At 35.0% G+C, this 12825-nt stretch overlaps 1 protein-coding gene across 21 annotated transcripts in view; it reads right to left on the bottom strand.

The window, feature by feature from the left end:
- ZMYND11 (zinc finger MYND-type containing 11) overlaps positions 1–12825 on the bottom strand; it is a 127617-nt gene that overhangs the window by 44959 nt on the left and 69833 nt on the right. For all 21 annotated transcript variants that reach the window (XM_082448712.1, XM_082448697.1, XM_082448705.1 and 18 more), the window contains one exon: positions 3342–3501. In XM_082448712.1, the coding sequence (XP_082304838.1) occupies positions 3342–3501 (160 nt within the window). The remainder of the gene's footprint in view (positions 1–3341; positions 3502–12825) is intronic.

Raw genomic sequence — 12825 nt, 5'->3', positions numbered from 1 at the left:
TCTCAGTACAATGGAGGCTACTCTTTGACTTACACAGGCTTCCTCTTAAACAGTTATATATAATTATATCCTGAAATAGTCTTAGAGTTAGGCTTTTATTACACGATAGCTGGGTTTAATAAAAATAATATTATTCAAGATATGCATATTTCTCAATTGCATCAAGTTTTTAAAAATAAGCATTGGAAAAAAGGTAGCGAGGCGGAATAAAAACATGACACAACAGACTCTTTGCTCAATGACGGTTGAGTGGCCTAAAGAAATGACATTCTTGCCTACCTTCTCTTTCTCAACATAATCGTGGCCATGAATACAAGAGGATTCCAGCCTCTTTGCTAATACAAGGTATCTCAAGGGATATAACCTGTGGGACTTATCAAGAGGAATCAACTTTTCCCCCACCTCTGAGCTATAGCTACTATTTTTAGAGGTTATACAAGGAAAAGAAGAAGAGCTTTACTACCATTTTTCAAATGACAGAACTTCCTGAGTAAAGAATCTTTGTAACTTTGAATAAAGGTTTAAAAATGAATAGCCAAAAACTCCTATCCCTTTCCTTCCCAAGGCCATATATACCTACTTGACTTTTTCTTCTCTTGATAATGAGTAGAAAGTGAACAAGATAAATAATAACGTACACCTTTCAATCTAAAAACTCAAGCTTTTAGAGGAATCATATCATATACAAAGTGGAGAAACTATAAAGGAGAGTCCCAGACTGAAACGCCAGCATGCAGGGCTGTCACTAGCCCACAAAGTACCTTTGTGCCAATTAGAAAGTTGACCCTTCCCTAAGACTGATTTTGTTAGAACAGGCCGCTTTACTGCCATATGCTAGAGATCTGCTGAATAAACATGCAAGTACCTGATGTCTGAGAAGTAGATGGCACTTCCTAAGCTGTGCGGTTCACAACCGGCCCCAATACACAGCAGCCTGCATGCACAGGCCACACAGTCCCTACAAACACACAGAGCTGGCCATTGTAAGATGACTGTGTTGTGCCAAGCGTGACCCATGTCAGTCACGTGTCCTTCTAGAGTATTCTTAGGGCATGAAAACTGTAGCACACAGACAGCCCCGGGGTCGCCAGGTGGTCCACCGGCCATAGCCATGAGATGCACATATAATTAGTTTCATCATTTTATAGCTGCGCCTTTAATATAGATCCATCACCCTAAGGGAAAATCTCGTAACAAATCTTGTGTTTGAGGTTATGGGTTAAAAGTAAAAAAAACCGTGATGGGAATTTTTGCTTGCTGTTTAGTAAGAAATTTGTGTGCTTTTGCTACACTATATATAGGCACTTCTTGTTTTAAACATACTTATTCACTGGTCAAAAACTTGCTTTGAGTACATAGTTATATGCTTTCTATAGATAATCTCATTTAATCCTCAAAACAATCAAATGAAAGCGATATTAATGTGTCCCTGTTACAGCTGAGGAATGAGGATCAGAGGTTAAGAAATTTCCTCAAGGTCACACAACTAAAAAAATATTTGAGATGGGATTGAAACCCCCATCAATTGTAACATATATGACCTTACCTCTTTCAACTACACTACATTGCCTATGTATTTTTAATAGTTGCATATTTCATAAACTAGGTATAATTTTTATATACTTAGTTGTACTTAAATCATATATGCATACTTGGTATAAAAATGCTTGTGAATAAGAACTAACCAGAATTAATAAAATCTGTATACACTGTTTGATTTACATGTAAGATTTCATCTAGAAAAAAGAAAAAGGATGATGCTATAAAAATATATGCAGTAAGAACATGTAAAAATAAAAGTAGAATACAGAACCTAATGCAGTCATGAACATACAACTCATTAACTGCTTGTTGAATTAAACCGAACAAAAAAACCTCAACTTGAAGGGGAAAAAAAGCACATGGAAAAGGACAAATCTAAAACGGAGAAGTAAAATCATTTTTATGAAAAAATGTACACATGATCCACAAACCAAAGTCCTGTGGATTAAGTTGCATTTACTATTGGTTAGTTACTATATAAATCTCAGAAATTATTGGGTTGGCCAAAAAGTTCGTTCGGGTTTTTCTGTAATGTGTTATGGAAAAATCTAAACAAACTTTTTGGCCAACCCAGTATCAATATACCCTTCTGTACTAAATCTGTGCATGGCTAAGTGTTTTGGGATTAGAAATTTTATATTATCTAGATTATTTTGAGTGTATAATAAGCTATCAGTTAACCATGGCCCTCCTTTAAATGTCTGCTGTAGATAGATTTATGTCACTTGACATTATTATTATTATTATGGCCTAGCACCCAAAGTTTCTTTATTGGCAAAAAGCTTTACTTTTCTGTAAGGTAAAGGAAAATAAGCTCACAGAAGAATTATGCTGGTATAAACATTTTCACCTAAGTTTTCAAGAACACTTCTAGTGCACAAATCAAGTGATACCAATGAAATTAAACATTTTTTTCTTCCATGTTTTCTGTTGGTGGAAAACGTGAATTTTCTTTCCAGAAACTTTCAAGGCACATAATAAATTGATAATAACAGTGTAAAAAACTAACAGCTTCTCTAAGTATATAATTGATAGCTGCCTCTGTGGACCAGCTCCCCACAGAAAACAGTGTTCTTTGTTTATTGCTCTCAGACCTGACAGGTGGGTGTCTGTGTGTTGGCTCAACTGCCTAGAGCCAGAAAGGGAAAGACAATGTTTTGGGGAAATGTTTCCACAAATAACCAATTTTAAGATTCTGTGTCATTTTTATAATTTTAGGTTTTAGAGAATTCATGATAAAACACTCTCAATGTATCTAATTACTAAATCTATTCCTTTCAGAACTAAAAAATTAATGTTTATTATATTTGAAAGCTTTCCTTTACAAAAACAGACTTTTCATGAAGGTATTAGAAAAATCAAAAGCAAATAAGGTAGGAAGACAGAAATATTACACATGAAACCAACCTTTACATTAAAAAAAATGTACTTCTATATGTGCCCCTAAGTAAAAAAGTATATATCCCTTTCAAATCTGTCTAGATGGCATCAACATTATCCTCATCGAAACATTTTTTACTAATATTTACTGAAGAAAACGCTTAGGAATACCATTAAATTGTGCGTACATTAAAAGGGCTTTCCTTTGTTTTATTTTTCAGATTCAAGGTAATCTAGACAGAAAAAGCAGGCTCCAAGTTTTCTCGTAAAGAATCAGGAAGGAAAGTATCCATCCTACCAATATAGGTCCTTAATGTTAATAAAAACTGTGGAAGTGAATATTACTAAACTTCGGAAAATAAATTTCTATGGGTTATATTTAAATAACGTTCCAGATGTATAAAATAAAAAAAACTTACAATCTCATCGCCTGGCAACCAATATCCTTCCTGTTCGATACCAGCTTTTGAACCTTTGCAGCCCACTGTTAGCGTTTCCACAATAAGACCATCTTTCACAGCCAAGCTCAGCTGACGAGTGGTCTCTTTTGGATGCATACCGTGGACTCGAGACATGTACCTGAATACAGAGGAAAAACAAATTTAAAATCGCTTAGTACTAAAAAATAAAAATGAATAAAAATAAGAAAATAGAGGTGATTTCTCTTTTATTGTGACATACTTAACAGAGCCCTGCAGAAAGAGAGAAAAGCCAGTCCTCAATACTTAACTCTTTCAATTATCACGATATTTTAAAACTTAAATCTACTTTGTATATTTAGAGGAATATTTGTTCAAAATAGTTCCAAACTAGCATATACAAATCATTTAACAGATTTTAGTCACACATCCCATTTAGTTCTAGCCTCTGTAGCAACTGTCACTAACCTCCACTCTACAGATTCTAAGTCTAGAATTTTATAATCTTCAAGATGTTAGAATATAAAGTACTTTTACTCAAAACTTAGCGAATGACACTAAAGAAAATAAAGGAATTACACGAGTGGTTGTCAACATATAAAGAAAACAAGAATGCATGCTGTGATCAATAAGGCAAAAATGTGATTTTCGATTAAATATATTTTGAACTAGATCACTAAAGAATACAAGCTCTCCCTGATTTATAGTTACATGGCATTTTTTAATTAAAAAATTTTATTTCAAACACACCCTATACCACAGAGAATAATACTGCAGATTCTCTTGTACTCAGCAATCATACTGAACACATGGCATATTTGCTTCATATCATTTTGTTTTTTAAGGAAATAAAATGTTACAGCTACAGTTGAATTTGTGCCATTTTCCATTCCCCTCCAATCAAACCCCAACACCCTCTACCAGTAAACTAGGATATCCCAACACAAAAACATACTATGAGACAAACCAGGCTGGCCTCAGTCTCTCCAGAGAAACATTCTGTGCTGGAAGACAGGGCAGAAGTGCCCAAGGGTCTGCAAGAAAATTAAGTACGACACAAGGATTCTGTATCCAGTTAATCTGTCATTTAAGTATCAAAGCAGTCAAAACAAATCATTTTCAAAATGCAAGGGCTTCCCTGGTGGCGCAGTGGTTAAGAATCCTCCTGCCAATGCAGGAGACACGGGTTCGAGCCCTGGTCCAGGAAGATCCCACATGCCGCGGAGCAACTAAGCTCGTGCGCCACAACTTCTGAGCCTGTGCTCTAGAGCCCACAAGCCAAAACTACTGAGCCCGTGTGCCACAACTACTGAAGCCCATGGGCCCTAGAGCCCGTGCTCTGTAACAAGAGAAGCCACCACAATGAGAAGCCTGCGCACCACAACGAAGAGTAGCCCCTGCTCAACCGCAACTAGAGAAAGCTCGTGCGCAGCAACAAAGGCCCAACACAGCCAAAAATAAACATAATTAATTAATTAATTTTAAAAACAAAAACAAAAAAACAAAATGCAAGAACTTGGGACATCCCTGGCAGTCCAGTGATTAAGACTCCACACTTCTAATTTAGGGGTTGCGGGTTCGATCCCTGTTGGGGAAATAAGATCCCACATGCTGCTTGGCGCGGCCCAAAAATTAAAAAAAAAAAAAAAAGGAAGAACTCATCACTGAAGAAACTTCTAAACTCAGGGGATGAATTTCAAGCAAGACAAGGAATATACCGTGGCAGAGGGACTGCAGAGCCTTCTGTGTCTACAGTTCGTGGAAGAGAACTGTTTTCTGTTTAGGAGATAAATAACTTTATATAGTGCTATTTTCTCTGCCAATGCAGTTAACTGGAGGATAAGAAGGAAGTGACGAGGGGAGTCGCAGCCCCACTGTAGTAGGAGAAGGGCAGGAGAAGACAAGGTGGAGTCAGTCCACACAGACTGATTTGTCAACTTTACTGTCAGTCAACAGAGACAAATCATGCAGTAGAGGTATAAATATATTTTGATATATAAAGGTCAACACCAATGGAAATAATCAACTGAAGTTTGGAATATGGGAAGGGAAATGGGCGAAAGTGAAAATGTACTAATTTCCTCACTGTTCACAATAGGGCGCCAACAGAAATTCTCTTAGGAATTAAGCACACCACTGCATTTAAGTTTATAAAGGTACTCTTTGAACAAAAAAACAATTTCTAAGTTATCTGAAGAAACTCATAAAACACACATTATGTAGTAAGACAAAAACCAACAAAAGAAAGGATATTAAACATGAGGACCAAAACCAAACAAGTTTGTCTTTCTAATATATACAAATTGGCTAAACTCAACAATTAAAAGAAAAAGACATATTGGATCACAAAACAAAAAATATACTATCTACAGGAGACACACTTAAAGTGACTTAGACTGAAAAAGAATGGGCAAAGGCATATCATAAAAATGCAATCCAAATGAAACAGGGATCAATACTGCAATGGATAGGATTTGGAAATCAGGGCAAAAATCATTTTTAAGAAAGACAAACAGGGCATAGGTAGTTATAAAACAAAAACTATAAGAAATAAAGGAAATATGGACAGGAATACAGAATTACGAGACTTTAATTCACTTTTCTCAGTCCACAAAAACATCTACTGAACAAAATTAAGTATGGATACAGAAGACCTAATTCACAAGACAGATCTAATTGATTTTATTCTGAAATCCAAAAAAACTTGTCAATAGGTCCCAGAAAGATTCATTAAAATTGAGCATGAAGTCAGCCATAAAAATGACCTTGGGACTTCCCTGGTGGCACAGTGGTTAAGAATCCGCCTGCCAATGCAGGGGACACCGGTTCAATCCCTGGTCCGGGAAGATCCCACATGCCACGGAGCAACTAAACCCATGTGCCACAACTACTGAGCCCGCAAGCCACAACTACTGAGCCCGCGCACCTAGAACCCATGCTCCGCAACAAGAGAAGCCACCACAATGAGAAGCCCGCGCACCGCAACGAAGAGTAGCCCCCACTCGCTGCAACTAGAGAAAGCCTGCACGCAGCAGCAAAGACCCAACGCAGCCAAAAAAAATGACCTTAATAGATTCTGAAAGTGATATAGACATTTCCTAGTTGCAGTGAACTTAAACCAGACATTAATAACGAAACTAGAAAACTCTCATAAACCACTGAATCAAAAGGTTATCTGAAAACTGCAAAAAATCTAAAAACAATAATTAAAAAGCTAAAGCAGTGCCAGTGAAAAAAAAAACACAAAAATTGTAGAACAATTAATCCAAGAGTCCCTTCTCAGTGAAAAATAAAATGAAGCCATCGTTAGCTAATCTAATCAAGAATGAAGCCACAAAGCACAAAAACATACAAACTAAGAAATGTCTACAGAGACAAAGCCATATATAAAAGGGAAATTAAAACAGTCATAAGCAACTACTTTGTTCATTTCTGTGCAAAGATATAATCACTACGATATTCTAGGAAAATATAAATGACCAAAAGTTGACCACAGAAAAAAAGAGAATACTTAAAAAGGCCAATGTTTCCAAAGAAATAAACAGAGGAAGTTGGCAAATAACTTGTCCAGAAAAACACCAGGTAGGGACATATTCACAAGGTAATTCTATCAAACTTTTAGTGACCAGGTAACTCCAATGCAATTTAGACTCTTCCAGGACATAATAAAGAAGGAAAGCAAGGAATCTAACATAATAATGGTAACAAAACCCCACAAAAATTGCATAGAAAAAGAAAACTAGTGTCCCATAGGAATACTGGTATAAAAATCCTAAATAAAATATTTGAATATACAGTCTAATATTAAATATTAACATAAATTAATGTTAATATATTAATACATTCAAAATATCAAAAGAATGTACCATAACTGGGTATTTAATTCCAGGAATTCTAGGAAGATTTATTATTAAGAAATCTAGAAATATAATTCATCCCATTAATAGACCGAAAGTGAAAAATCACAAAATTTCTAAACATGTTGAAAATTATTTAGTAAAATTCAACATCTAGCCCCTAACAAAATAGGAATGAATAAGCACTTCCTTAACCTGATCAGGAATATCCAAAAATGTCTTTGACACTCTGCCAAAGGGAATAATCAACATAGCTGAAATAGAGAAAGAAATGGGGTATAAAAGTTGGTAAGGAGTTAAAATGATCATTATTTGCAGAATACATAACTATAAAACCCAAGAAAATCAGCTAGTGTGCTATTTTAAATCAAAGAATTTAATCAGTTATTTGGGTACAAACTAATATACTAAAATTAATAGCATTCATATACACATACATAACAAAAAACTTTAGGAGATTTAAAATAAGACAAGACCCCAATTATTTACTACAGCAATAAGAAAAATAAAATACTTAATAATAGAAGAAAGGACAAGATCTATATGAAGAAATTTTTGAAAAGCTACTGATATAAAAAAAAGAGCACATGGAAAGACATGCTCAATATTTAGATGAAAGACAACAAAATCCAAATTGCCTCTAAGATAATTTAACTGAACACCACCACAAACTAGGCAAGTTGATTCTAAAGTTCTGTAGAGGATTAAACAAGAACTTCTCAGCAATTCTGCTTCTAGATATTCATCCTATAGACATAGTCAGACACATGTGAAATAATACCCAAGGGAGGAAATTCATTTTAGCATTTTTGACAGCAAGAAGAGATTAGAAACATCTAAACATACATCTTAGGGGCCTGGCTAATTTATAATATAACATGCCAAGGATTATTATATAATCATTAAAAGAAATGAAGCAGTGTTACAGACATTAAGATGATATACGTTCTAAGATATGTTTAAAAAATCATGGTATAAGGGATAATATCCAAAATATATAAAGAATTCATACAATTCAATAGCAAAAAACCAGGCAGAGGACCTGAATAGACACTCCAAAGAAGACATACAGATGGCCAACAGGTATATGAAAAGATGCTCAACATCACTAATCATCAGGGAAATGCAAATCAAAAATCACAATGAGATATCACTTCACACCTGTTAGAATGGCCATCACCAAAAAGACAAGAGATAACAAGTGTTGGTGAGGATGTGGAGAAAAGGGAACCTTTGTACAGTGTTAGTGGGAATGTAAATTGCTTTAGCCACTATGGAAAAGAAATGGAGGTTCCTCAAAAAATTTAAAATAGAACTACCATATCATCCAGCAATTCTATTTCTGGGTATTTATCTGAAGAAAATGAAAACACACCTGCACCCCCATATTCCCTGAAGCATTATTTACAATAGCCAAGATATTTATAAGAGACAAGACATGGAAACAACCTAAGTGTCCATGGACAGACGAATGAATAAAGAAAATGTGAGATATAGATATATAATGGAATACTACTCAGCCATAAAAAAGGAAATAAATCTTGCCTTTTGTGACAACATAGATGGATCTTGAAGGCATCATGTTAAGTGAAATAAGTCAGACAGGGAAAGACAAATACCATATGATCTCACTTATATGCAAAACAAACCAAAAAAAAAAAAAAAAAGCTCATTTGATACAGAGAACAGACTGGTGGTTGCCAGAGGTGGGGAGTGGGGAGTGGGGAGGGGAGTGGGCAAAACGGGTGACCGTGGTCAAAAGGTACAAACTTTCAGTTATTAGATAAGTAACTCATGGAGATATAGTGTACATCATGGTGACTATAATTAATAACACTGTACTGCATGTTTGAAAGTTGCTAAGAGAATAGATCTTAAAATTCCTCATCACAAGAAAAAAGTTTTTTGTAACTGTGTGGTGATGGGTGTTAAACTAGACTTATGGTGATCATTTTGCAATACATACAAATATTGAATCATTATCCTGTATACCTAAAACTAATACAATGTTATTTGTCACTTATACCTCAATTTTAAAAAAAGTCAGTGAAAAGATATCATGGTATAAAATGGTACAATTTTTCAAAAACATTATATAATTATCTCTGTATAAGAGTTCTAGAGGTATATTCCAGGAACTGTAAAAGACATTACTTCCAAGAACAATGGTTCAGTAGGCAGGGGCAGGAGGAAGACTTTTTTTTTTTTTTTAAACAGTACTCCCTTTTGATTTTTGTTCATGTACCTATCTGCTAAAGACTATTTTTACGAAAAAGTAGCCACCATCTATGATCCATCCAAATGTACGAAAGCTCCTTTCTCCCACACAAGTTTGTCAATCTTGGGCAGGTCCCCTCCTTCCTTTCTAAACTCATCTTAGCTCTTCTGTCCTTTATTCATCCATAATAATTTTAAAGTCAATTGGCAAGATCCATGAAAAACACTGCTGTGATTTAGATTAGAGAATAAATACCATTACAATATTAAGTAATGTTAACTTTCACTGATGAACTTTGCATAATTGTTAATTTATTTATAACTTTTTCTATGTCCTTAATAAGGTCTTATAATTTTTCCCCATAAAACTCTTGCACATCTTTTGGGTTTTTCCTAGGTACTGCACGTTTTTTGTTTCTTTTGAAAAGAGGGTTTTATTTAATATTTTCTGGTTGCTGGTTGCTGGTACAGCAAGGTTGGGAAACCCTGCTAAACCCTTATTAGTTTTAGGTTTGTCTAAGTACGTCTACTGAACTTGTCTTTTCTTATTGTGCTAATTAGGACTTCCAGTACAATGTACCCTTAGGTAGTATTAATATGGGTAACCTTGTTTCAGATCTTGCAAGGGATTCATATAACAGTTCATCATTAAACACAACACTTGCTGAAGGTTACTATTAGATATATTTTATCAATATAAAGTGATAAATATAAATATGATGCTTGCTAAAGGATATTGGTAGCTTTTATTAAGAAAATTCCTTTCCAGTCCCAGTTTGCTGTTTTAACAATTAACGCATTATACTTTATTATTCCTTGATACATTTTAATCCACTGAATTTCACCACACAAATGGGTCTTCTTAGCCACTGTGCACTCAAACAGCAGTAGAGCATGGATGAAGGCACAAGAAAAGAGAACTTTCCTTTCTCTTAGTGACAGCATGTTGGGCTTGACTTCCTTAGTTCAGAGCAATGCCTAAACTTGAGGAATTCCTTACTTTTTCTCACTTGTTTTTCTCAAAAAGTAGAACAGAACCAGAATGCTGCAGATGTTACACAAATGAGGAGTAATGTCATCTTACTGAGTATTATAGGCTAAGCATACTGGATAAGCCTTAAGACTATCCAAGGTAATTATAAATATATTCTGAAGGATTGAGTGACTTAAACAATACCTTAAATATAACAAAGGGTCCCAACCCATTATTCCTTTTCTTAGATCATCAAGTACTCAGGAAGGTTTAGTTCCTGTGAAAATACTTATGCTAATAATTCAGGTTAAGGTCACTCCAGGTCTCTCATTTTCTTACCTGCTACATATCCATCACAAGGACTGATCTTCAAATAAAGAGACAAAAATAGCAGTTTGGGTTTGAGATGCATTTACAATGGCCATCTAGTCTCCTATTTTAATTTCACTTAGTATAAATCATGAAATAGTATGTAAATGTCTACAATTTAAATATTATAGTCAATTTCTCTGAAGTTTTTCAACAGCTTTTTAATTTTTTCCCATCCTATCCATTTGCTTTCCAATAATTTCCCTCCCAATGTCTCTCCTAGGATGCTACTTTCCAACAGGTACTGAGCACTGAAGTGTGCCCAAGCAAAAGGCTGCAGAACTCAGGGTTATTTCATCTCCCCTGAGATAATTTTGCATGTTCCAAGACAAAAAAGTATAGTTGATGGAAACAGCCATTGCTAATTGAACATTTTTACAAAAGTAAGAAGTCTTATGAATCATAATTTCCTAAAACTAATTATCTATCTTTAACCATTCTAATAATGATTCAATCTCAGAAACTTGTGTCATGCAGTTTGAAATGAGTATATTGAGAGATGGGCACACTAATGAAAACAATATAACTATGATCATATCCTGCAGAAGAAGGAACCACCAAAAAACACACTGGTATGTTTTCTGTTAATTAAAAAATATGAGGAACGCCTTGTATTGTCCTCCTGCCCCTTACCTCACGGGTCCCCAACCCTCAGGCCGAGGCCTGTTAGGAACCGGGCCACACAGAAGGTGAGCGGCGGGCAAGTGAGTGAAGAAGCTTCATCTGCCGCTCCCCATTGCTCCCTATCACTCCCATTACTGCCTGAACCACCTCCCCGCAACCCCCGGTCCGTGGAAAAATTGTCTTTCACAAAACTGGTCCCTGGTGCCAAAAAGTTTGGGGACCACTGCCTTACTTACACCTTCACACTATCATGAAGGCTAGAGGCCTCCATTTTGATGGAAATATAGCAAATTTATTTTAAGTGTACTCTGGATGATCTGGATAAAATCAGTACTGCCCCATAATTTCAGTACCTAACAGCTCCCAACTGGCCTCAATGAACTGGCTCAGGGGCTGAAAAAAGACTCAACTGAAAACATCACAATCATAAGTTTCGAGACAAAATTTTAAGTGAAGATTGATCTAATTTCATGATGTTAACGGACATTCTGAATATAAAAGCTATGGACATAACAGAGGAAAAGATCCAAAATATCTGACTAGATAAGAAATGTGAAATTTCTCCATGACATAAACATCACAAATCCATTTTTTTTTCTAGCCTCTGGAGCAACTACCACTAACTTCCATTCTGCAAATGAAAAGCAAACAATAAAATGGAATATTTTATTACAAATATGACAAAGAGCCTGTATTCTTAAAATATAAAACTATAACAGCAAGAAAACTATTTCACCTGTCAAGTGAGCAAGATACTTAAAATTATTCTCAGTGCTGGTAAAGATGCATTAAGACAGCCACTCTCAACACAGCTTTGCTAAAAACACCGTCTGGAAAGCACTTTCTCACAACATCTTATAGATGGCCCTATCATTGGACTCAGTACTTCTACTTCTATGGAAACAATCTGAATAAGATATGGGATTTATGTAGAAAAATGTTCCTCACATCTGAAATTTTATAGGGAAAAAAAAGGATCTAAGTGTCCATAATAGTAAAATAAATTATGGATATAAAGTAAGTTATATATTCACCCAATAGAGCAAAATGCACCTAATAAAATTAGTGTTTTAAAAAACACATCAGTGTGAGAAAATGTTCATGGTATAATATTAAAGATATAAATGGACAAGATTTTAAAATATATACATGTATATACATACAGGAGAGAGAGTTATACTACTGTCATGGTTGATTAGGTCATTCAGATCAATGCTCATTTCTCATTTCTTCACCCTTCCCGTCCCCTTCTGATACATACTACCTTACTCTATTTACGTTACTTAATTCTTTTTCTAATTGTCCCCAAAATATTTTTGGAACAAATGAAGTTCTATAAAATATACTGTTTATATTTATTTGATACACATATGAATATAATATACATACACAAACTAAAAACCATCCACCATCCATCCTTTTTTATGGCCCCAGTTACAGGTAT

This window comes from Balaenoptera physalus (genome assembly GCF_965194825.1).
Source record: "Balaenoptera physalus genome assembly, chromosome: 2".
NCBI lineage: Eukaryota > Metazoa > Chordata > Mammalia > Artiodactyla > Balaenopteridae > Balaenoptera > Balaenoptera physalus.
Note: the sequence above shows the minus strand (reverse complement) of the source record. Positions and strands in the feature narration are given on the sequence as shown.